Below are 23,334 nucleotides of genomic sequence, written 5' to 3'. Positions count from 1 at the left end.
ACTTGCTGTTTGAATTAACTCTAAGTGTCTCAAAACATGGGTTTCACTAGAAAGGAGATCTTAAATTATTTGCCAAAGTCAAGCCCAGAAGCCACTGAAATCTGACAACACAGAATTATTTTATATGAGCATGATTTGAAAATAGCTGCACAACTTTCACATAATACATATGGTGGTTTTGCTTCCTGAAATAACACTGACTTCATAGACTATTGTCTTGATATAATTGCAAAGAAAACAAATTACACTGTAATGCAAGTATTACAGTATTACAAGTATTGCTGCATTTAGCGTATAATTTATATATGCTAAATGCTATATAATTTATATAATTTATTAACATTCCTTCATGTCTTTCTGGCCTAGGTGGTTTGTGGTCAGAATTGTACTTTTGTCATCCAAGCCAATGGCACAGTTTTGGCCTGTGGTGAAGGGAGCTATGGGCGACTGGGACAAGGAAATTCTGATGATCTTCATGTCTTAACTGTCATTTCAGCACTGCAAGGTAAAACTGTTGGGTTTAAGAGGAATCCAGTAATAGGAGCACAAATAAGCATTTTGGTAGTTAGTATAATTGTTTATGCTGATTCTTTTCTGCAGATTTACTTATTAAAATATTGTAGTTTTTAATTTAAAAATGGAACAAATAAAGAAGATCTTCATATTTCCTTAAGATTTATGTAGCAGTATGTTAAAGTTCCTTAATTTTAAGAAGGCTTCAGGGAAAACTGCCTACTCAAATTAGGAACATTTAATTTCAAAACTAATGGCAGGACAGATGTCCAAGTCTCAATAAGAAAACAAAGGTTTTGTTCAAAAGAAAAGTAAATTAATTGCTATAAAAAAAAGCCTTACTGCAGTTTGTTCCTTTCCCCAGACCTAACTGGCTGCCACAAGGCACCCATGGATAAATGTATGTAAGAGTCTGTTATGAGTGATGCTAAGCTTTGTTTTCTCACTTGTCTTTGCCAGGTTTTGTTGTGACACAGCTGGTGACCTCCTGTGGGTCTGATGGACATTCCATGGCTTTAACAGAAAGTGGGGAAGTCTTCAGCTGGGGAGATGGGGACTATGGCAAGCTGGGCCATGGCAACAGCGACAGGCAGCGCAGGCCCAGGCAGATCGAGGCTCTACAGGGAGAAGAAGTTGTGCAGGTTTCAAAATATTCCTGTCTCCTTCCAGCTACAGGTCTGGGGAAACCAGTGCTGTAGAGCTACATGAAAACAGGCAACTTTTTACTTCTCTGGGCTTTATGAACCAAGGTGGTCATTTCCAGTTAAAGGATGTCAATACCACAGAGATATTAATTGACAGTTGGTACTGGAGAGCACTTAAAATAGGAAGCATGGAAGAAAGGGGTGGTTTAAAGATGATCAAAATGCTGACATGATTTATAACTTTCCCTTTGTCCTTGTCAGGTGACTTTCACCTACAAAACTGGTCACCAAGACCCCCTCCTAAGTACTAAAAATGCACAAAACCATATTTGCTTTTGGCTGCAGGCTTTTTTATAAAAAAATTAGATAATCACACAGCAAATTCTTCATGCAAATATCCTCTAGTCCCCCTCCATAACATTGCCATTGAAAAGAGTTAAGAGGTGAATTACTGCAGAAATTGTTAATACTAATATGTCTGTATTTTAGCTCTTTATAAAGGAATATAGTTTAGGGACAAGAAAGGTATTGCATATGTACATGTAATAAACTTCTACCCAGATCTAAAATGGGTGTAAAAATAATGCTTGTTTTATTTCCAGATGTCATGTGGCTTCAAACACTCAGCTGTGGTGACAGCAGATGGCAAACTTTTTACATTTGGAAATGGTGATTATGGTCGATTGGGGCTCGGAAATACTTCCAATAAGAAACTTCCAGAAAGAGTGACGGCGCTGGAAGGTTACCAGATTGGCCAGGCATGGTTTATCTAAAATTAGCAATGTATCTTAGTTTAAAGCTTATGTTTTTAACATATTTATGTGTTCACTTGTGGTTTTAAACCTTGGCTTTTATTTTGATTTTGATGGCAGAATTTGACTATGCATGAGTTTTTAAATCATTACTTTCCTGACTCTTTTGATCCTCTTTGTGCAAAACTGCCCATGTTTTTAACATTTTAACATTTCAAGATTTGGCCATTTTTAAGCATGAGTTCATGAGATTTTCTGGATTTTTAAGCAGGGACTACGTGTACTGTAATACTATTCTTTGGTTCTATGAGCTGAGAAAAATACTGCTGTATTTTTTCAGTCTCAAGTGTCTTTAAGACACTCTAATAAGCAATGGAAGTTTTAGAGGTTTTACAGGTATAGTTCATTTTTAAAACACAGTTTTTCTTCTTAGAGGTAGTTGGTATGTTTAAGTTAATAAGTCAGCAGAGGAAGTGGTAATAACATAATTTCTCTCACCCAGGTGGCCTGTGGCCTCAATCACACCGTGGCTGTGTCAACAGATGGCTCAATGGTTTGGGCTTTTGGAGATGGAGATTATGGTAAACTTGGTTTGGGAAATTCCACTGCAAAGTCCTCACCACAGGTTAGGATGTTGAAATGATTCTTTGTATAAACTTTCAGTGCTGTTAAAGGTGTTGCACAGTGTTGAGAGTGTGATTTCCAGATGTTATTAATGTTATTAATTCCATGCTGTTGTTACACAATCTGGCACAAATAATTCTGATGACACATTATGCTGAGCCTGCTACTCAAGAATTTTGTGTGCATCATAGTGGCTGTGTCCCAATAGCAGTACAAATAGTGAAAATCTGAGGCTTATCTTAGAGAAAAGAGATTTCTTCTTTTGGAAACTGGGGAGAAGGTTGTTTACACACCCATCTACTTCTTGCCATGCCACTCCCCCTCACTCCCAGAAAAAAAAAAGTATTTTGAATCATCCTACATAGAATAAGGTGTTCATTCCATTGAAAAAAAAAAAAGTGTTTCTGTTTCCTAAATTAATTTCCAAGCGTTAATTAAAATAATTGTACAATGTGTGTGCTGCTCAGTGGGAATAAAAAAAAATATTTTTTGGAAGCAGGAGTTACAGATTAAATTTGTGTTTGCTTTCTGTTTATATCCTTGTAATACTATAGCTGGTTTTCCTTTCACTTTACCCAATAGAAAGTGGATATTCTTTGTGGAATTGGAATAAAAAAAGTTGCCTGTGGAACTCAGTTCTCTGTTGCACTGACAAAAGATGGTCACGTGTACACTTTTGGCCAAGGTAAGACAAACGGCTCTTTGGACATTTCCATGTTTAGGCTTGTATATTGAGGTGAAAAGGGAGACTGTTAAGACATATTTATAAGACTGCCTAATGCTAATTTTTAGAAACATGCTGCCCTAATCTAAATTTTGAAATTTGAACAATGCAATTTTAACATACACCTGAAATCCAGATTTGTAGATAGTTCTAGTTTAATCTCAGCATAGCCCTTAATTTTACTAATATGCTTTCTGAAAAGCATTTTCCTAAAACTTCATTGAATTTTCCACACCTAAAAACATTAGGTTACTTCAGCATTTACATTGTCCAGTTAAGTGCACATGCTTACATACATTTAACAATCTGGGCGGGAGGATTTCCATGTGCACTGAATGAAACGTGCAGAAGCTTCTGAAGTCAGTTAACTCATGTTTGTTATAAATCCATGCATTTAGATCTAGAGGCCTTGGTTTAGTAGAATTTGGTCTTGTTTCAGACTGACCATGGCCACAGAACAGCTTTAGCAGTGTAAATGAGCACTGGAGGCAGTACTAGTTTGCAGGGAAGGGTTCCCCTTGTGTCCCAGCCCCAGGACTGTACAGAGCAGCTGTCTGTCCCTCCCCTGCTTGTGCCTGTGATGAATCCCTGAGTGCTGCTTGCCCTTGCAGATCGCCTGATCGGGCTGCCCGAGGGCCGTGCCCGCAACCACAACCGCCCGCAGCAGGTGCCGCTGCTGGCCGGGGTCTTCATCGAGGACATCGCGGTGGGTGCCGAGCACACGCTGGCCCTGTCCTCCACCGGGGATGTCTACGCCTGGGGCAGCAACTCCGAAGGCCAGGTATGCCCTGTTCCCTGCTCCTGACCTCTGGGAGCCTCTCCCTGCCCTTCACAGCTCTGCTGGCCATGGCTTCCCTTGGGTGGGAAAGAAAGCTTTGATTTTCCTTCCCTCCTTCACCCCTCAGCATCATCATCATGTTTTAGGTGATTTCCATTATTTTCTTGTTTACTCTCTGCCTTCTTCCATGGTATCCGTTTGGGAAAGTACTCAAAAGATCCAACCCAAATTACTCTAATCCAAGCTTTTTTAAAAAATTGCAGATTTTCTCCTAGTTCTTAAGCTGTCATCAGTCTTCTTAACATAATAAAATTTATGTTGGGTGTCAGTTTTTGATTTTTGAGCTCTTTAGATGCTTTTCATAATGAAAATATAAATGAACCTTTTTAAAGGAGTGATTTTTTCTTAAGTCAGAAAAAAATTTAGTAAATGAGAAATTCTCCTCCTTCACCACATAGATAACTCAGATTTTTCAACTGCAGACTACAAATTCAAGGAAGAGTTTCTTGATGTATTAGCTACTGATCTTTCAGGAAGTTTGGGCAAACTTTATCCTATGGTGTTCTAGGATTGAGTTTTTGAGAAGGCTGGTTGAGCAAAATTTTTGGACTAATTTTTGAGGAACTTCTTTGAGGTGGTTTTTTAAAATTATTTTTATTTGGGTTTTTTTTAATATGGTACTTTGAAGATTTTTAGAAGAGAAAAAATAGTGTAAAAATGTAGAGAAATTAATAATGAAAGTTGTTTATATTATTTTCCTTGTGGTTCAAAATACTGGCTTTATATGAAGTGGAGAAAACAATATACTTTTGTGATATGAAATTTTTAACTCACAGAATATGAAATTAGGATACGATCTGAAACTCAGTGAAAAGTAACAACAGCTTCAGTAAATGTTCTCTTTACACAAACTGTTGTTGTAAACCAGGATTTACATTCTAGAACAAAAATGCTGTTTAAAGAGCACAGAGGAGAGATGTAGGAGCTTTGTTGTCTGTGTATGAGACTGCAATACAGGACTTAGCAGCATGGATCAGATCTTCAGTCTGGGAAAGATTTTTCAAGAGGTCTCCAGCTGTTTTCAGGTGTCTTTGACACCTGGGTCTGTTACACTTGTTGGGTGAAGGTGCAGTATTTTGTCAAAAACAAAAGGTAAAAATATATATATATTTTATATATATATTATGTATATATATGGCAGATATTTTTTATCACAATTTTTACCATCTCCTCTGAATTCTTCCTTGGAGAGTTGTTGAAATGTCATGAGTTGTTGATTGTTGCCTTTTGGCAGCTGGGGCTGGGCCACACCAACCACGTGAGGGAGCCCACGCTGGTGACGGTGCTGCAGGGGAAGAACGTGCGGCAGATCTCGGCTGGCCGCTGCCACAGCGCAGCCTGGACAGCTCCGCCCGTCCCCCCTCGAGCTCCAGGTAAGCAACTGAGCTTTTGGCTGCTCTTTTCTTTAGTCCTGATATTTCCTGGGGTGTGAGTGCGACAAGAGTTTCTAAATATTCAGGACAAAATTGGTTTTGTTTTATATCCATACCCTTCTTTGTTCGATATCCAGATTATCTTACTCTGTTTGGCTTCTGTAGTGACTTAACCCCAGTAGGCAGCTGAGCACTGTGGAAGCTACTGCGAGGAAAATCAGCTTCATCCCAGCCAAAGCAATACAGCTCCCCTTCCTCAAACAGTGCTTGGTTTCTCTTTCTGTGGCAGGTGTTTCGGTGCCTTTGCAGCTTGGTTTACCTGATGCCATTCCACCTCAGTATGGGGCACTGAAAGAAGTGAGCATTCATACAGTGAGAGCCAGGCTGAGACTGCTGTACCATTTTTCTGACCTCATGTACTCTTCATGGCGATTACTTAACCTCAGCCCCAATAACCAGGTAAAATTCCATTTGAAAAAACTTGCTTGGCTGTGTTGTTCTGCTAGAGAGTTTCTGACCAGATCTAGATGGACCTTAGTAATAGGCTCTGTAATTTTTTGGTAAAAAAAATAAAAATAATTCTGGAATAAAGTAAACTTTATGAAGGTGTTGCTTTACATTTTCACTTATGCTAACACAGACAAGTCAATGTTCTGGTTTCTAAAAGCTTACTAGCTCAAAACTAAGACCAGAAAGTGCTGACCTGTTTCCTGAAACACTGAAGTGCCAGTCAGGGTTTTATTCTATAAAGAATGGAATCATGTCCTTTATTAATACATTTATTCTCATTCTTGCTTTATTGCAGAACAGTACATCTCATTACAATGCTGGCACGTGGGGGATAGTGCAGGGACAGCTGAGGCCCTTGCTGGCACCGCGGGTGTACACCCTGCCCATGGTGCGCTCCATCGGCAAAACCATGGTGCAGGGCAAGAACTACGGGCCCCAGATCACTGTGAAAAGGATCTCCACCAGGTCAGTGCTGCTCTCCCAGGCCTTGGGCTACACCTCGTGTGCATACTGAGATTCATACATTGCCTTCTGTTTTGGCATTCTGAGCTCTCTCTGGACAGCTTTGTTGATCAAATGACTCAGAGCCTTTACATGATTGTGAGTTACTTTTGTGGCTGTGTCTCTTTCCCCCAAAGGGGTCGGAAGTGCAAGCCCATTTTTGTCCAGATAGCAAGGCAAGTGGTAAAGCTGAATGCATCAGACCTTCGCTTACCCTCCCGTGCCTGGAAAGTGAAACTGGTTGGAGAAGGAGCTGACGATGCAGGTGGAGTGTTTGATGACACCATTACAGAAATGTGTCAGGTACATCTGTGAATATTTTGGAAACATGTAACAGGAATGTATCAAAGCGCAGTGGCTGGAAGAAAAACCCTGTAGCCTGACATAGACAGGTCTTGAAATAAACATGTCTTTACTAGTTAAAATCATCCTGACATGTTTACTTTCTCACAGTGCTTCATATTAATTTGTAAGGAGTAATCATCACTCTAGTGAAATATTCTGTCTTGTAATGCTATAATGTCTTAATAGTTCTGTCATAAGTTTGCTTTCTGTCTTTGTAAGAAGGCTTTTTTGTTGTTCTGTTTTTGATTTTTAAGGAACTGGAAACCGGAATAGTAGACCTGGTTATTCCTTCCCCAAATGCTACAGCTGAAGTAGGCTACAATAGGGATAGGTAAGTTGTCCAGTTCTTACTTTTATTGCAGATGGTAGTGGGTGAAAATCCTGATCTTCTGTTGACTGTGTTGTACCAAATGATGAGACTTTATGATTGTCTCTAGTATATTTTTTCCTTCAGAGTGTGTTGCCACTTCTTTGTGGAGCCAGGGCATGTTTTTAACATGGGCTTGCTGGATTGCTGATGACAGAATTCAGAGTAACATCAAGATGCCAGGCTTTCTGCTCAGGAGTTCTGCCTCCCTCAGCCTCCAATGTTTTAACAGCTAAAGATAACAATAATCATATTTGGACAGCCCTTGCTTCTAAATGTTCTGGCAGTTACTGTGCTGTGAAGTATTTTCCCTTTTACTTCTAATGAAGTAGCACAGAAATAATACTCTTCACTGCTTATTTGTCCTTTCAGGTTTCTCTTTAACCCTTCAGCATGTTTAGATGAACATCTGATGCAGTTTAAGTTCTTGGGCATTCTCATGGGTGTAGCTATTCGTACAAAAAAGCCATTAGATCTTCATTTGGCTCCAATGGTCTGGAAGCAACTTTGTTGTATCCCACTCATCTTGGAGGATTTGGAGGAGGTAGATCTGCTCTATGTGCAGACCCTCAACAGCATTCTTCACATTGAAGACAGTGGGATTACCGAAGAAAATTTCCATGAGGTAAGATAAGAAAGTCAGCACTTTCAGATTTATTCTGAAAGCAGTTACTTTATTAGATTCACATTCACATTAGTATTTCTATAATTTCAATCTCCATTCTTGGGATAACATGCACTCTGTGTGCATTTAGAATAGTTTTTGATCTTACTATATGTAGTTCTAGGTAACTTGTAATAAAATGCTGTACTTGGATCACTGGAGTGACTTAAGCTTTTCCTGTTTTGCATAACAGATGATTCCTTTAGATTCTTTTGTTGGCCAAAGTGCTGATGGTAAAATGGTTCCCATAATCCCTGGAGGGAACAGTATCCCACTTACCTTTTCAAACAGGAAAGAGTATGTGGAGAGGGCAATTGAGTACAGACTCCATGAAATGGACCGGCAGGTAAGAGCCATTATGAACAGTTTTGTTATTTTCTCTGATGTGTCTGTTTATGACCAGTTGTTGTGACAGGGGGTGATTAGTGCCTATTCCCATTACAGTTTATTCAGTGGTAAGAAAAGCTTGGCTTTCTGCATCTTTCTGTGTCTCTGTGTTTTTTCTTCCTCACAAACTGTTTTGGCCCTTTTTTAAAATTTAGTCTTGTTTTTTCTCAGTAATTGCTCAGTTGGCAAAAGCACATTAGAAATCAAAGCTAGTCTTCCATTTGAGTAGCCTCACCTGAGAAAAAACCTGTCCATGTGAACAACACAGAGATTGACTAAAGTAAATATTATTGACAAACATTTGTTTAGCTTGAAACTGTTTCTCTTTTATTAGAGCACAAATCCAGCAAATATTTCACGGTATGTTTTGGGGAGTTTTCATTACCTATTTGCATAGTTTTGTATATTTTGTCATTTGTATAAGGGACCTTTGTGGAAGCAGTATTCTAATTATAAGTTAAAGATGACTGTCTGATATTAGCTGCATTAGAAAGCAGGTACCAAAGAGAGGTACCATTAGAAAAAGGTACCAAATCCCAAGTCTTGCAGAACAAGTACAGCATTCACACCACACATCTGACTGGAACATGACAAAAAATGTCTTCTTTGTATTAACACAGTTGCTTGATTTAGATGTCATTATTTGTGATGCCAACTTGTAATTTTTTTAGATAGTTCTGTTTTGGATCAGAACGTGTTCTTTAATGCACAATTAAAATTTAAAATATCTGCAATATTCTCCAGGATTTTGAGAAACAATACAGCCCTTGCAGGGGCTGCATGTGTGGGAGGCTGTATTTGGCAGACACTGGTAATTCTGTCTCTTGCCATTTCTCAGCTGAGAAGTTACTTTTGTGTTTGGATGGTCCAGGAAGGGGCAGAGAGCAGATAGTTGCTCTTCAAATATCTCTCCTTTTTTTGGCCAATAGGTGGCTGCTGTCAGGGAAGGAATGTCTTGGATTGTTCCCGTTCCTTTGCTGTCCCTTCTGACTGCCAAGCAGTTGGAGCAGATGGTCTGTGGAATGCCAGAAATATCAGTTGAGGTTCTGAAGAAGGTTGTGCGATACAGAGAAGTTGATGAGCAGCATCAGCTGGTGCAGTGGTTCTGGCACACCCTGGAAGAATTTTCTAATGAGGAGAGAGTCCTTTTCATGAGATTTGTGTCAGGAAGATCTCGATTGCCAGCCAACACAGCTGATATCTCTCAGCGATTCCAAATAATGAAGGTTGATAGGGTAAGACAATGGTATTATTATTATTGTTGTTGTTATTATTTCCTTTCTAGTATAGTCAGTGCTTTGGCACTAGGAGACAATTTCCATAATTGTAAATTTACAGAAAAAGTATGGGTTGGTATATGCTCTGAGTTAATAAACTCAGATATTTTAATTCTATAGGACATGGGCTGCATGAATTTCATCTTAATTTAAGTGGTACAGTTGGTGATTGGAGATCAAGACAAGAAAGAAATCTTTGTCTACTGTACCTGTTCCAGTCTCTTTATATTTAGCAATTTTCTTTCTAAGTTCTAATTTTGTGTGAGTGTCAACATATGACCACTAGTGAACTCTTAATGTTTTAAAACCACTGCAATGAGTTTACAGTGTATTGTTTTATAAGCAGGGTGCATTCATTGGAATTACTTTGGGGTTTTGTGCATTGAAAGCACATTCTCTGTGAACAACACAAACCAAAAACTTGACAAAATCTCAGCTAACAGGTTTCTTTTGTTATCTTTGGTTAAGTGTCTCTCAGATTGCCTCATGCTAAGGCACACTGTGGTATATAATTTGAACGTTGTTTGGTATCTAAACAGCAGTGTGATCAACTTTCAAAAGGCTGAATTCAGCAGTGGGTTGAGTTACTTGCAGAGTAGGTGCAAGTAGGTGCTACAGTGGTTTTGGACATACTTAAGGATGGAGTAAATGCTGTGAGCAAGGGAGGTCAGACTGCTTCTTAAAAGGAATTTGAGATAGAATGTGAAAACGATAGAGGCAAGGAGCAATGAAATGTGGTTATTTTGCATTTTCAACTTCATTCACAACTTACCAGTGTCCAACCTTTTATCCATTTCCACAGCCTTACGACAGCTTGCCTACCTCACAGACTTGTTTCTTTCAACTGAGGCTCCCACCTTACTCCAGTCAACTAATCATGGCAGAGCGTTTGCGCTATGCAATCAATAATTGCAGGTCTATAGACATGGACAATTACATGCTCTCCCGGAATGTGGACAATGCAGAGGGCTCAGACACAGATTATTAACATTCTGTGAACAAAATCATCTTCCTTTTACTACATATAGTGCCCTAAGTCCAATTCATCGTTGACATAATTTTACAGTAACCATAGATGTTTTAGGAGCATAAAACCAGATCTTAATAGATGGTGGCCACATTTTAGTTACTCTAAATGTAACAAAAAATTAGATGTTTTTATTTTTTGTGATTGTAAAAAAGAAAAAAGGAAAAACAAAACAAAAAAATATGATCGGTAAGTTTTTTCTCCTTTTTTGGTCACTTTGATAAGTTTGCATGGAGACATTTTGGTGCATTTTTGTTGGGAATAGTAATTTGTAAGCCCTCCCAGTGAACATGAAGAGTTGTACATTGTGTATAATTGTTCATTAGCCAGGACAGTTTTACATGAATATTCACATATTTATTTTGTTTTAATTTGAATTGCCTGTGCAGGGTTCCTTCTGCAGAGAAAAATAAAGCAAATTCAAGACTCCGTTGCTTGTATGCATTTGTGAACTGTGGTTGGTTTACTCAGGTTTCATACTTTTATATTTTGTCTCAGGAAATCATAGTCTTACAGTGTTGAGACAGGGTGTGACATTTGAAGCATCTTAAAATGTTTACTCTGCTGGACTCTGCTGTGTAGCCCTGTGCTCTGCCTTCTCCTGGCCTGAGGCCCTGCTCAGGTGTTCTGCTGTTCATTCCTCATGCTGCAGTACAAGTTCATGCTGTGCTTGGTTCCTTCTTGCTTTTTGTTTGAACATTTTGCTTCTCCAGAGTAGTTGTTGATAGTAACAGCATGCTGCCACCTTGATTCAGAAAACTTTAAATATTTTGAGCAAAATAATAATATTTTTTAAAAGACACACTGATGTAGTTGATTCCTGCTCAGAGTACACAAAAATTAAAATGGAAAGGACAGCGTAGTAGTTGAGGCTGTGGATTTTATTCACATTTTTAGTTCTGCCTTTGGTCTCAATTTTGTTGCAGCTGTAACTGTGATCAGCATGGTTTGGCTTACATGGTGATTGATGTTCCTGTTTGATTCATCAGTACACTGCCCAAGGAGATCTCTGCTCTGTGCCTTAGGAAGGAGGTGGGCAGTAGATAATGGCCCATTGTCTCTATGAATGACATCACCGATGTCAAGCCACAGATGCTGCTTGGTGTTCAGAGCAGGATGTACCTGGGGGAGGAAAAGGGGAGAGGCTGTCCCCAGATGGAATCAGAGCTGCTCTGCTCCCATTTCCCCCAGCCTCTTCCTCCCTCAGCTCCTTGGGAAGATCCTGTGGTGACTGAGGGCTGCTGGAAATGTTTATTAGTGTAACCTCACCGGGAGCAAGACTGGTCCATCAGAGTCTGGAGTATAGGGTAGAAATTCCTGTTGTTTTTTCTGATGTGTCTGTTGTACATTAGCAAGGACTGGTTGGGAAATTCCCTGGTTGTCCAGGGGTTGTCCAGCTGTAATGCTGCCAGTGCACAGAGGGGGGGGCTTGGTAAGCTGTAAAAATTTGCAAATCTGGGTTTTACCTGGTGGAGTTCTGTCATTTAGGACTATTTGCTGGCTATGAAAAAAGGCAAAAGCCTAGCAATGATCAAAGACCACACTGCAGGGAAACGTTTGAGGGGGATCAGGAGTTGGGGGAAGGAGTGTCTCAGGGCTCTGAAATTGTGTAGACTTGGTTTCCTGCTTCATTGTGCATTAGGTTTCAAATTGGATTGAGATGTTGGTGTCCCATCACTGTGTTGTGAGGATGTTTAGTCACATCTTGGCCTAAATGTGTAGGTTTAACAGGTAAAAAATACAGTATTTAAATGAATGGGGAAACTGCTGTATTAAGTCCTGTATTATTGCCTTCTACACCTCATAGATGTGTCTTAGTGGCACTGATTTTTCAGCCTGTTTCAATCAGCACAGAAAGTAATAGAACTGTGTCTAAAAATGGCAGTTTTATGTGGACAGTGCAGTTGACTTTCTGGAAAATGAAGATCTTTTTGGAGGCAGTTTTCAGTAAAATCAGAGGGGATGTTGATTAAAGGTTTGTGCTTGATGGAACTTTAATGGCTTGGAACTAAAGAAAACTGTAGACATGTTTCCATCCTTCCATAATACCCTAAGTAAAATGTCTGTCATTTTCTATACTCAATTTTCAAATTGGATTATGAAGTAAGAAAATTCATTATTGAAGCTGAAAAAACATGTCAATAAAATTGTGTTCAGATTTTACCGTGTCATGAACAAATATCCCCATTCAAGGAGGGGAAGAACAAAGTAATTAGAGCATTGTTAAACAAGTAGGCAAAGAAATCAAGTGGAGAATGTTTGAGAAGACTCTTTTTAGCTCTATAAAATAAAATTTAAAAACAAACTACAAACCCCACAAAATACTCTGCCACATCCAACCCCCCCCAGTCCGGGTAGAAAACTGACAAAAAGACTTGAGTAATATCTAGATAGATGCAAATGTGCTTTCCTATCTTGTAGCTACTTGAAAATCCGTTCCTGTTACTCCTACAGAGATGTGTCTTTCACCACAGAGTGCTGGGAGAACTGGTGGCACAAGGAGGTCTTTGCTTGCTGCAGTGACTGTATAAATTCATACCTGGTTTTGGCTTGTCAGCAGTGTGTGGAACTGCTGTTGTGTATCCACGGTACGAGTTGTGTCAGCTTCCCTATTTCCACATCACAGTAAATTAGTTCAGCTCAGCAATGTCCTTTTGCAGTTGTTTGTGCTGGGTGATGACTGCTGTTGTTCCTTGTCCACTCCAGTTTTCTTCCTTACCCTTGTGGTGTGTAAGGGCCCTAACTAAACTTTAAGAAGGAGTTAATGAAATACCAATTTTACAGTGTCATGCTGTTAAATATCTCTAAGTAATGAAGATGCAATAATTTATTTTCATCATTGGTTTCCTGGGTGAGTGTTTCTTACAGATGCTCATACTGGTCAAGTATTTCTCTGGAACTGAGCATTGTTTGACTAAGTTGCTGTAATGCTGTGATTTATTTCTTAGCTCAGCCAAATCAGAGAGTACCAAAGATATCTGTGGATCAATTAACCAGGATCTGAAGGAGAAGTGTATTTAGTTATGTTGAGACCTGTGGAGTCCTCTTTGGTCTCAGATTTTGTAGATGGTGGCATAGCATCAAAAGCATGTAAAAAAAAAAGTTTGATTCCAGGTAGCAGAGCAGTCTGCAGGAAAGGGACAGCCTTGTGCTTTGGGATGAAAATAGCTACTGGTTTTGTACTTTGCAGTGAGAAGTGGGTGTTTATATAGAGCTGGTCTGCAGTGTGTTCCTAATTTAGCTACAGGCTCTTAGTCACTGTCTTTTCTTGTGGGTTAGTTCTCTGAACTACCACTTGTTCATATTGCACTGCCTTTAACATCAGCTTTAAAAAAATAACTTGGTGCATCTTATATTATGTAAGTACATCATGAAGAGGATCAAACTGTTTTGTGTGCCTTGAATCCATGCTTTACTCGTTAAATAAAAAAAAAAAGGTAAATTAGCTGCCACTGTTAATCACTGAGGAAGTGCTGGTGGTCAGTACTCTGCTTTTGCTAGGGAGATCTTTCAGGGAGTGGTTCTCCTCCTTAGTGGATGGAATGACTGACTGGATATATCCTTTAACTGAAGTTTGTTAATCATTCTTGCCCCGAAATGTGTAAATATCCTACAGTGACTCAGGCTCTCTCTGCTGTGGCTTTATGCCCTTGCCCATTATATAAGGAGTTTTGAAACTGCAGGGTCCAGTCTGAACCTTGTGATCCAGTGGGAGGCTCTTAATGTTTGGCTTCTCAGGTCCCTGTGTGACTCACTTTGCCTCAGTTCACTCTGTGTTTCTTCCATGCAGTCAGTGAACCTTGCCATCAAGCTTACTGCACCATGTCAAACTACTGTTAAACTTTCTTAAAAGTTCATAAAATGTATGGACTCCATCAAATTATTTGGCTTCAATAAACACACTGCTGTTTCCCTCTTCTGAGGTGCATCTGCAGCAGGAGGGTACCAGCAATGCAGTTTTCAGCAGGTCTGACATTTTGTGTCAGCAATGCAGGGTTTTCCAGTTTCAAAGAACAGAGAGCAAATGTTTTTTTCCTGAAGCCCATCCAGGGGGAGATGCATGCCTTTTCCCAGCAGACGCTTTACAAAACAACCATTTGTTTGGACTTGACCAGAACCCATGGAAGTAGCCACAGTTCATTGCTATCTCAGGTAAAATACCCACACTGATTATTTTGCTGCATTTAAAGCTGAACCAATTTTCTTGATGCTTTTTGAAGCATCAGCTTTTTTTCTGGCTTACTGTCTGGGATCATGTTAGCACTTTTCTCTGCTCTCAGCATTATCGAAGGACACTTTTCCCTGACTCTCTCTAGCCCAGCTTGTGTTACGTTGCGGCAGAAATCCACGTGGAGTGTTCGCAGTGATGCCCCGTGGAGGGTCACTGCCTGCAGGGTGTGGTCAGTGATCCGCACACAGTTCTCCAGTTTGAGGCTCTTCAGGTGTGGGCAGTTCTTGAGAAGCTGCAAAATGCAGTCATCTGTAACATGGCCACATCCAGAGAGGGTCAGAGACAGCAGATTTGGACATCTGAAAGCAGGATGGTGACAGTGAGATGGGAGAAATAAATCACAGAGCTTGCAGAAGCAAATAGAATAAATACAAAGGCTGGAAGAATGCCTTCTCTTCATCAGGAGGGGCAAGGAGGCACAAGTAGGTGAGCACACATGTAGATCTTAACATTAAGCTTAACTAAAGGCAAAGCTTTACCTCCTTTGCTTTTTCTGTTGGTAACAACATCTCTAGTTCAGCTGGCACAGGGGCATGTGGAGGCCTATTGAAGCTGCTGCTGCACCATTTTTTCTTAAGGAGTTGGATGGTGCTGTGCTTCTCCAGGCACAGACAGTGGAGAACCAGTAGAGATTTGTTTCAGGATGAAGTGGAGGACAATTGAGAGAAGATACTGCTGTGCAGACGTTTTAAGCATGAGCAAGTAAGACACTCCCACTCTTCATTTTCAGGAATCACAGATACATTTTATCTCCTTGGATTTACTGAATAGGTGCCAGCTGCTTCCTAAAGAGTGTTGATGTTCAAACCCCACACAGCTCTCAAACTTTCCTTTGAGTAACTGAAACTGGTAACTGTGTTGTTATAAACAATGTTGCAACAAATGAAAAAAACTTTCTTGCTGCTTGAGTATGCCTGGGGAATTACAGGACAGGCCTGTCTCCAGTGGGGTGTTGATGCTGTACAGGAGCTGTCCTGGAGCAGCTGCTGTGCTGAGCAGGGCCCTGTGCAGCAGCCTGTGGAGCTGTGCTGTGTCAGGCTCCTGGCTCAGCCCCCTCTCCAGGCAGTAGCAGTTCAGCATCCACCTGTTTATCTAAACAGAGCATCACACACAGGTCTGTGTTAACATTGCCCTTGTGAGACCTCTAGACAGATTTTTTTTTCTTTTAATCTTTTCTTGTTAGGAGCAGTTGGAGGAAGAAGCTGGCAACAGTCAAGAAAGGCTCTAACAGAATAAAACTACTTCAAGCTCAGGAAGAAAAGCTGGATATTTAATTTGCATTTTTCTTTGTACACAGTGCTAGGAATTTTGACTGGGAATGCTTTCAATGGGTTGCAGCAAAAAGGGGAAGGACCTTGTGTTATACTTTCTAGGCACAAGTATGCTGATTCCTCCTTAATTAAGCCAGATTTTTATCAATTGTTCTAGAACATCAGAAATCTGGCACTTGAAATTTAATCCCTGCTTTGAAGCTGTTTTTCAGTCCTTGTTTTGAGATTGCACTGCTGCTGGCTCTCACCAAGACATTCTGTCCTGTCACTATCTGATCATTTGTTGGCTTTTTTCAGTTGTTCCAAAGCTGAGGGCTGGCTGTGGCACAGGTGCACCATGGCAGGGAGCCAAGCCAGCCCTGGTGTTACACACACACAGTGGGACTGGCTCTACCCTGTGAGCCTCCTCCTGTCACTGCTCTGCAGCACGCCTGTGAAGGAAAAACTGTGCACCCAGAGCTGTTTTTCCATGGTGGCATTTCTCACTGCAGCTAAGAGTTTAAACTCCAGTGTAATAGCAATATTTATTTCTTAGACTGAACCAAAACTGACACTTAGTGACACGTTAATTGAACTTGGTTGTAATGAGGTGTGTTCACTGTTTGAAATCAGGGCTCTGCTCCAGGCACCCCCCCAGCCACTGCTAGAATGTTGCAGTTCAGCAGAGCAGCAGTGCACTTTCCCATATTAATAAATAATTCTTAGGAAAAAAGAAGGAAAACATAGACTTAAGGGAAATGCACATGAAATATACACTATTGCCACTGTAAAATGAACTTACATTACACTAAAGTTACAAAAGCAAACCAGTCATGTACTTCATGCTCCATTTTAGGCAGGGGCTATGGAGTATTTGAAATTACTCCAACTTCACTCATCCCAAGGCAGTTACTGCACACTCACACCCACAGAACGTACCTGTTGCAAACGTCTAGTAAAAAATCACTGACAGTGTTCTCATGCCTCTTACAGAAGTCTTTCTGGAAACTGTTTTTCATCCAGTCCTCAATGTTACACACCTTGACTCTCTCTGAATACCAGCAGATGGATAAGTGTTTTAAAGCAGGTCCCAGGAGAAAATTATCCTTCTTTAGTTCCACTGGAGAATGAAAGTTCAATAAAGACCACAGTAAAGGATCTTGAAACACTTCTAGCAACTTGTGACATGTTTTTGCTAGGTTTTTCCTACTGTTTTTGTCCAGAAAGGAGAAGAGATGTAAAAGGCATTCCCGGTTGAGCTGGGTTATGTGCATTGCCCGGCAGCAGTGGCAGTCTCTTGGCCTCATGGAGAAACAGCAGTGCTGGAGGGGGCTCACACTCACCAGGAGGCTGTTGCACATATATGGTTGAGGAATGGGGTTTATTTTTGGCTAACAACTGGTGCAGAAGCTCAGAACAGGGAAAGGAAAAGAACCATGTATGCAGCTTGTGCTTCCTTTGTCCAAGGGAATGGAATGGGCATGTACAACTTGACATGAAATGCTTCCTTAAAAGGAGTTTTTTTTCCCCCCTTGTAGACTCTCCTGAAATTTATCAAAGATTTTGTACTGAGTTACTGGGGTGGGGTGGGGCTGTAGCTGCAGTTGCCAGGTGTATTTTTATGAGTGTTTCCCATTCCAGAGATTTGGCTTTCTGAGCAGTAACTTTGGTTTTAGAGTGTACACCACTTCTACTCGCTATTGGTTCATTGATTTTTCTCAAGTTTGCACATTTGATTCATGTTCAAGGACTATTACACAGATAATGGAACTTTCATAAACAGTTTTTCAGAAGGAGCTGAAACATTCTCTGGGTGCCTTGAAGCACACACAGAGTCTGCAGTTCAGTTTACAAGCCCCAGAGGCAGGGGCAGTTTCCTGCCCGCAGTTATTTGAGGCTGAGCTGTGATTCTGTAAACAAAGCTGGCTGTGTCCCCACCTTCTGCAGGAGGGAAGCAATGACACAGGGGCAGCCACACATGGGAACAGCAAGGCTATGTTTAGTTCCTTGTGGCCTTGTGCTATTAAGAGCTGTCTTCTATTGGCTTGAGTTTACAAGTTTGGCTGTTCCAGTTTCGTAGGTTTAGTTCCATTACCACAGAAACCTTTTTTCCACCCTTTGGTGCAAAAAGGAGATAGGAAAGTCATTTTCCAGGTAAAAGTACCTGTTTGTACAGTAACTGGAAAAAGTGTAGCAGAAAGTTGTTCCTAGAAGAAAAATAAAGCTACAGCAAGGGCAGGCTGGAATTAAAAGCAATAAGGCTCCCTTTAACTTTCCTGCTTGTGAATCAAAAATTTTTAAGATGAAGGTATTTTTTAGTCTACCTGGTGTTAATACAAGAGAATAAATTCATTCAACAAATCCATAAAAAGTTTCAGCAAACAGCACTGGGGGAGTTTTTCAAGTGGCCTGCATACAAATAGTAACTGTGAGACTTTATGTACCTATGGCATTTTAATTAGGAGTGTTTTAATACAGGACAAGGTTGAGTGGGACTCAATTTTACCTCTTCCTTTTTACCCCAGGAATGCAGTTTAAAATTCAACTCTGAAAAACAAGATCTGAAATTTGTAGTCTGCAACACTCATAGCTTGAGGAAGTGCTTGAATAAATGTGTGTGTCTGAACACAGCTGGCATACACAAAGAAATGGCAATTCTTTCTGCTTCATTCTTTAGTTAGTAACTTGCTACTATATAAAATAAGCTGTGTTTAACAATTGCCAGTCTTCTTGCTTTTATATCCTTTGTCATTTAATCTTTTCTTTGAAATGAAAAGGAGATTGCTGTTCCTCCTCCCCCCTCAGAAACAGCTCTGGTCAGTGCCACAAAAGGGACAAGAAGATTTCACATACCAGGTAATGCAGTTCACTGGAAAATGGCAGCTTAAGAGGTGTGCCTGCAGGTGTTCTTCATTCTTGTATGAGCATTTGCAGCTCTCACAAACTTACCTTCATTTTTGAGCAGATTTAAACAGCTGAGACTTCTTAGAGTTATAGGAATACTATATCCAAAAATATTAATTAGAAAACCTCCCAAATTAACAACAGATCAACAATCTAGCAAAGCTGAATGACAAAGATGGATTCTTGCCAGACAGAGGGGACACACAAAAATATGACATAAAAATTAACAACAGTTGGGTGACAAGGCATTTAAAATGGAATGGCAGGTCCTCTTTGGAGTTCAGTGCTAAGTTTGGTAGAGGTGTTACAGAGGTAGGAACACTGCAATTGCTTTATTTCATTTTTCCTAGAGCAAGGTACAGTATGCTGCCATTTGTGTTCAGAGGACATACACCAATGTATTGTGTTCTGCAAGCCTGTAGAAGGACAAGAGAAGTTTCATTTTCTAAGGAAAGGAGACATTTTAATGGCACATTTTCCATAAACACACTGTGTGATCAGATATAATTCACATTCATCCTGGAAATGCTCCAGAAACACACAAGATGAGCACAGTCAGTAATCCTCACTGAAAATTACACACAAGATTTTAATGGTAAACAATTACAACTATGGCACTACAGTACTTGAGAATATCCTAAAGCACGTTGGAATCAGCTGTCAAGGTGCCCATTACCTCATCAGTAAGACACAGACACATCAGTAATGAAACATTGCTGGGGAACTTCTGAACACCACGTGTTACACTTCCCATTGATTTAGTAAAATCTTCATAAATGGCCTCCTGCTTTTGATACAAGTCCACTGTCCCTGCCTGTCTCAAACTTTTCAATTCTTCTCTCTTGCTGACCTTTAGGAGCTGGACATTTTGCAGTTTTGATTGACATAAATCTTGGCTCCAGTTGTATATGTGGCTAAACAATAACTAACAAAAGGACAACCTTTGTTTGGACACATTTTGGTGAAAAAGATGCAAGTCTTTGAACTGTAGAGAGCAGTTGCTGCTTGCAGAGCAGTCTGAAGCAAGAAAAAAATTCTTGCCAGCTAGTGTGTACTATGATGAGCAGTAAGTAGAAAAGAAACATTTGGCTTAAATGAAAGAGATATTCCCCCCCTCACAAGCTAGTAGATAAATATAGGATATACAAGCTAGGTTAAAAAAGTAATACTAGGCCAGGTGCAGTATATGTTATTGGTTCAGTGCTCAGGGGTTTTTTTGTTTTGTTTTTTTTTTTGACACCACACTGAATAGAATACAGTGGATAAGCAAAGTTCTCCACCAGGAAGAGAAATACTTGTGTTGCCACAACAAACTGTTCATACTGTCCATCTGGGTTTGCAGTGGGAGAGAGTTAAATTAGGAAAGGATTTACAATGTACTTGTTCCAGCAAAGCATATGGCTGAGTCCTGAGCAGCACCTGCTGCAAGGACAGCCTGCTGTGATTGCTTCGTGTTCCCAGGCTGGCCCCACATGGCCCTGCTGGAGACACCACTGCCCAGGAGCTGCGTGGGACACAGCAAATGGAACTGAAAGAAAATGCTCAAGTGAGAACAGAACTCTGACCCAAACAATTGCTGACAAATAGAAGTTGATTAAAATAAGTGAATGTTGCTGAAGATTACAAATTTAAATCTCTAAAAATACAGAAAGGCACATTTACATCACTGTTTTGCAAGAACACTGCATACACCTGACTACTGTAAGTTATTAAACTGCTGCTGACCCAGAGAGAGTTGTGTATTTTAAGCTTGGCATTCTCAAAGATAAATTCTAAAGAAATCCAGTCCAAGCAGCATGCATAGAAAACACAGCTAGAGGTGGCATCTGTGCAGCTCCCTGTGAGCAGCAGGAAGGGCAGGAATGTGGTACAATGCTTTACCTGCCCTGTTTTCTTCTTGTCTATCAGCAACCTGTTTGCATTGATTAGAAGAAAGGCTCTGTCTGTAAGGAAAGGAAGGTGACAAACTATCTACAGTTTAAAGCAATGAGAAGTTCTATTTACTGTTCAGCTTAAGACAACATCCTTACAAATATGTCACTATATCAAATTACTCTATAGTCTTAACCTGTTTACATATTCAAAACCCATTAAGTTAGGCTGAACTATTTCAGCAGTTTCAGATGAAGCCAATTTCTCCCTTTCCTGGTTTAAGATGCTGTGACAAAGCTCTCAGGAATGGCCCTGTACCAAACGCCTGACTGTGATTTGTCCTTACCCTGGTGTGTGTGCAGCCAGCAGGATCCCAAGGCAAGGCTGTGCACTCCCTGTGCCCCAGACTGCTCTGGGCTCCACTCCAGCCCCTTTTCTGTGTCCTTCAGCAGCATTAACTAAAATAGGACTCAGCTGGAGTTCTTGTGCAACTCATTTGCACTGTTAACAACTGCATTTTCTGTTAACAGAACTAAGAGCTGCTGTTTGGTGGGACTCAAACTGCTGGTACTTTTCAGGAGTACCAGCTCCTTGTTTGGCACAAGGGAGCCAGCTAGAAAGGATAGATGGGTAGAACAGATCTTAAATGCAACATTTCACCAATTTCAGGTTTTCTGGCAGATTCCTGGCTTTTTCAGTACTGGTTTTCCTGTCTGCCTTTCCCATCATAGTAGCTGACTTCCAGCAGCTTATCAGCAGTGTAGCTAAAACTGGTTTGGGTTTTTCTAGCATAGTCTTTCTCCATGACATAGCCAGGTACCATGCACTGTGCCTCCAGTGTCCATCTAGAGACTGAACAAAAATGCCACCCTGGGCCAGTGTGTGAATGCTGCAGGAGCTCCCTGAGCCTGCTCCAGTCACAAGAACACCTGGCTCAGCACCTCCCTCTGAGGGCTCTGCTGGGAGAGACTGAGCATCCTCCCTCGAGTCTGCATTTGAACTGACAGAACAATTCCATGCAAAGCAACACCATCTGTCTCCTCCTGCTTCCAACTGAACTGTAGCCATGGAGCAGAGCTGCATTTAGACCTGTGCCTGTTCTCACAAACCCCAGCCCCCTTGGGGCTGTACTTCAGATTCCCACCAGGAACTAAAGGGGTGCTACTTGGGATTCTACTGCCAGGAAGTCTCCCCATTTTTTAAGCACCTAAGTGTTCATGATCAAATTTAAGGATAACAGTCTAAACCAAGAGATGTCTAATGCAATTCAGGTTCAGTTGAGAAACCATAAAACTCAATGTTGTTTAGACAGGTAATTTTAAGATAATTGTTTTAAATTTGCAGAGGGTAGGGGCCAGAGTATATCTGAGCAGTACTTGAATTAAATTGCAGTACTGATAGAATCGAACCAAGTGTTTATTTACAATGATTCCTGGAAATCACCAGCCTGAATACACACCAAGATAGCAGCAATTACCTGGTCTATTTAATGATGCCACATCGCCTCTCTTCTTCAGACAAAGGATGATTGGTCAGACTCACTGTTTAAGTTTCTTGCACGAGGGAGAATAGTATGTGCAAAAACAACTCCTTGATTTAAAGAGATTAAATCATATCTACATAACAGAACTGAGAACAGCACGACGTTGTATTGCTCTTCATGATCAAAAGCACATTTATCTTGCTTGTAAGGAGGACAGGTTTTTTGATGTAAATGTGCCTTTAGAAAGTGAGAACTGAAAACATTAATATAAAAAAGTCAAATAACTATTTAATGAAACTATATATATAAAAACTGAGTTATCACAACTAAAGCAGCAAATCAAAATCTGCTGAGGTTTTCTGGTATAACTAAAAAAAAGTTAGTTTGTGTCCAAGTTCAGTAAGTCAAATGCTACCATTGACACAACAAAACAAAAACCCACAAGAGGAAATTGCAAAGTGCACAATGAAATTAATAAGTCTTGGATCAAGTATTTATGGAAAAATGGAAATGTTTGTCCAGTGGACTTGATAAGTAAGAATGGAAAGGAGGTATTAAAGTTTCTCTGCTCCAGGCTTAGCTTGGCGCTCCACGTAGAAGAGGATGTAGGCCTTGGCCTTGCCCACAGTCTCCTCGTCAGTCAGGGTTACAGTACTGTCGTTGAAGTGGAACCAGCGGCCCTCGTGCGCTGCGTACGCTGTGTAGTGGCCAGAGCCAACACTGTGGGGCAGGCAGAGGGACAACAGTCAGGGACACACCTCCCTGAGGCACCTTCTCCTGCAGCTGAGGGACTGCCAGCAGCCTGAGGGAGGAAGGTACTCACAGCCCTGCACAGAGGATGCTTCTTTTTGAGCTGTGGGACTCAAAGTTCTCCAAATTAAAGTTTAACAAGAACACTTTGTCTTATCCCTTCTATTGTTACTCTCTATAGATCTGTCCAGGGCTGGGAAAAGTTAAAAGACTCCCACTAACTTTACTTCAAAATACGCCCTGTGCCAGCTCTGGGATGTGCCTGTGAGCCTTCACTGCTGTAGCAGAAAAGATGGTG

At 40.6% G+C, this 23,334-nt stretch overlaps 3 protein-coding genes across 13 annotated transcripts in view; 1 reads left to right on the top strand and 2 right to left on the bottom strand.

The window, feature by feature from the left end:
- Positions 1-10,975, top strand: part of HERC1 (HECT and RLD domain containing E3 ubiquitin protein ligase family member 1) — a 97,695-nt gene extending 86,720 nt beyond the window's left edge. For all 11 annotated transcript variants that reach the window (XM_058847368.1, XM_058847367.1, XM_058847373.1 and 8 more), the window contains exons 64-78: positions 367-505; positions 973-1,154; positions 1,760-1,915; positions 2,412-2,534; positions 3,116-3,218; positions 3,869-4,038; positions 5,330-5,468; positions 5,758-5,927; positions 6,274-6,443; positions 6,617-6,782; positions 7,079-7,155; positions 7,564-7,816; positions 8,049-8,201; positions 9,172-9,477; positions 10,322-10,975. In XM_058847368.1, coding sequence (XP_058703351.1) covers positions 367-505; positions 973-1,154; positions 1,760-1,915; positions 2,412-2,534; positions 3,116-3,218; positions 3,869-4,038; positions 5,330-5,468; positions 5,758-5,927; positions 6,274-6,443; positions 6,617-6,782; positions 7,079-7,155; positions 7,564-7,816; positions 8,049-8,201; positions 9,172-9,477; positions 10,322-10,507 — 2,493 coding nt within the window. In that variant the 3' untranslated portion in view covers positions 10,508-10,975. The remainder of the gene's footprint in view (positions 1-366; positions 506-972; positions 1,155-1,759; positions 1,916-2,411; positions 2,535-3,115; positions 3,219-3,868; positions 4,039-5,329; positions 5,469-5,757; positions 5,928-6,273; positions 6,444-6,616; positions 6,783-7,078; positions 7,156-7,563; positions 7,817-8,048; positions 8,202-9,171; positions 9,478-10,321) is intronic.
- Positions 10,976-12,799: 1,824 nt separating this feature from the next.
- Positions 12,800-18,754, bottom strand: FBXL22 (F-box and leucine rich repeat protein 22). Its single transcript, XM_058847384.1, has 2 exons — positions 16,967-18,754; positions 12,800-15,076 (listed from the first exon to the last, which is right to left on the bottom strand). The coding sequence occupies exons 1-2, from the start codon at positions 17,386-17,388 to the stop codon at positions 14,731-14,733; spliced, it is 768 nt and encodes a 255-aa protein (XP_058703367.1). The 5' UTR covers positions 17,389-18,754; the 3' UTR covers positions 12,800-14,730.
- Positions 18,755-18,882: 128 nt separating this feature from the next.
- USP3 (ubiquitin specific peptidase 3) overlaps positions 18,883-23,334 on the bottom strand; it is a 42,437-nt gene continuing 37,985 nt past the window's right edge. Inside the window, exons 15-16 of the mRNA XM_058847377.1 lie at positions 20,954-23,006; positions 18,883-20,898 (exon numbers count right to left, since the gene is read on the bottom strand). Of these exons, the coding sequence (XP_058703360.1) occupies positions 22,841-23,006 (166 nt within the window). The 3' untranslated portion in view covers positions 18,883-20,898; positions 20,954-22,840. The remainder of the gene's footprint in view (positions 20,899-20,953; positions 23,007-23,334) is intronic.

Source organism: Poecile atricapillus, chromosome 11 (assembly GCF_030490865.1).
Source record: "Poecile atricapillus isolate bPoeAtr1 chromosome 11, bPoeAtr1.hap1, whole genome shotgun sequence".
In the NCBI taxonomy this organism is placed as follows: domain Eukaryota; kingdom Metazoa; phylum Chordata; class Aves; order Passeriformes; family Paridae; genus Poecile; species Poecile atricapillus.
Note: the sequence above shows the minus strand (reverse complement) of the source record. Positions and strands in the feature narration are given on the sequence as shown.

What these genes read in the sequence shown, in the direction of transcription:
- FBXL22 (XM_058847384.1), bottom strand. Translation starts at nt 17,388, where the DNA reads ATGTGCAACAGCCTCCTGGTGAGTGTGAGCCCCCTCCAGCACTGCTGT. An exon ending in TTACTAGACGTTTGCAACAG is followed by an intron (nt 15,077 to 16,966) that starts GTACGTTCTGTG and finishes TCCTGCTTTCAG; the next exon opens with ATGTCCAAATCTGCTGTCTC.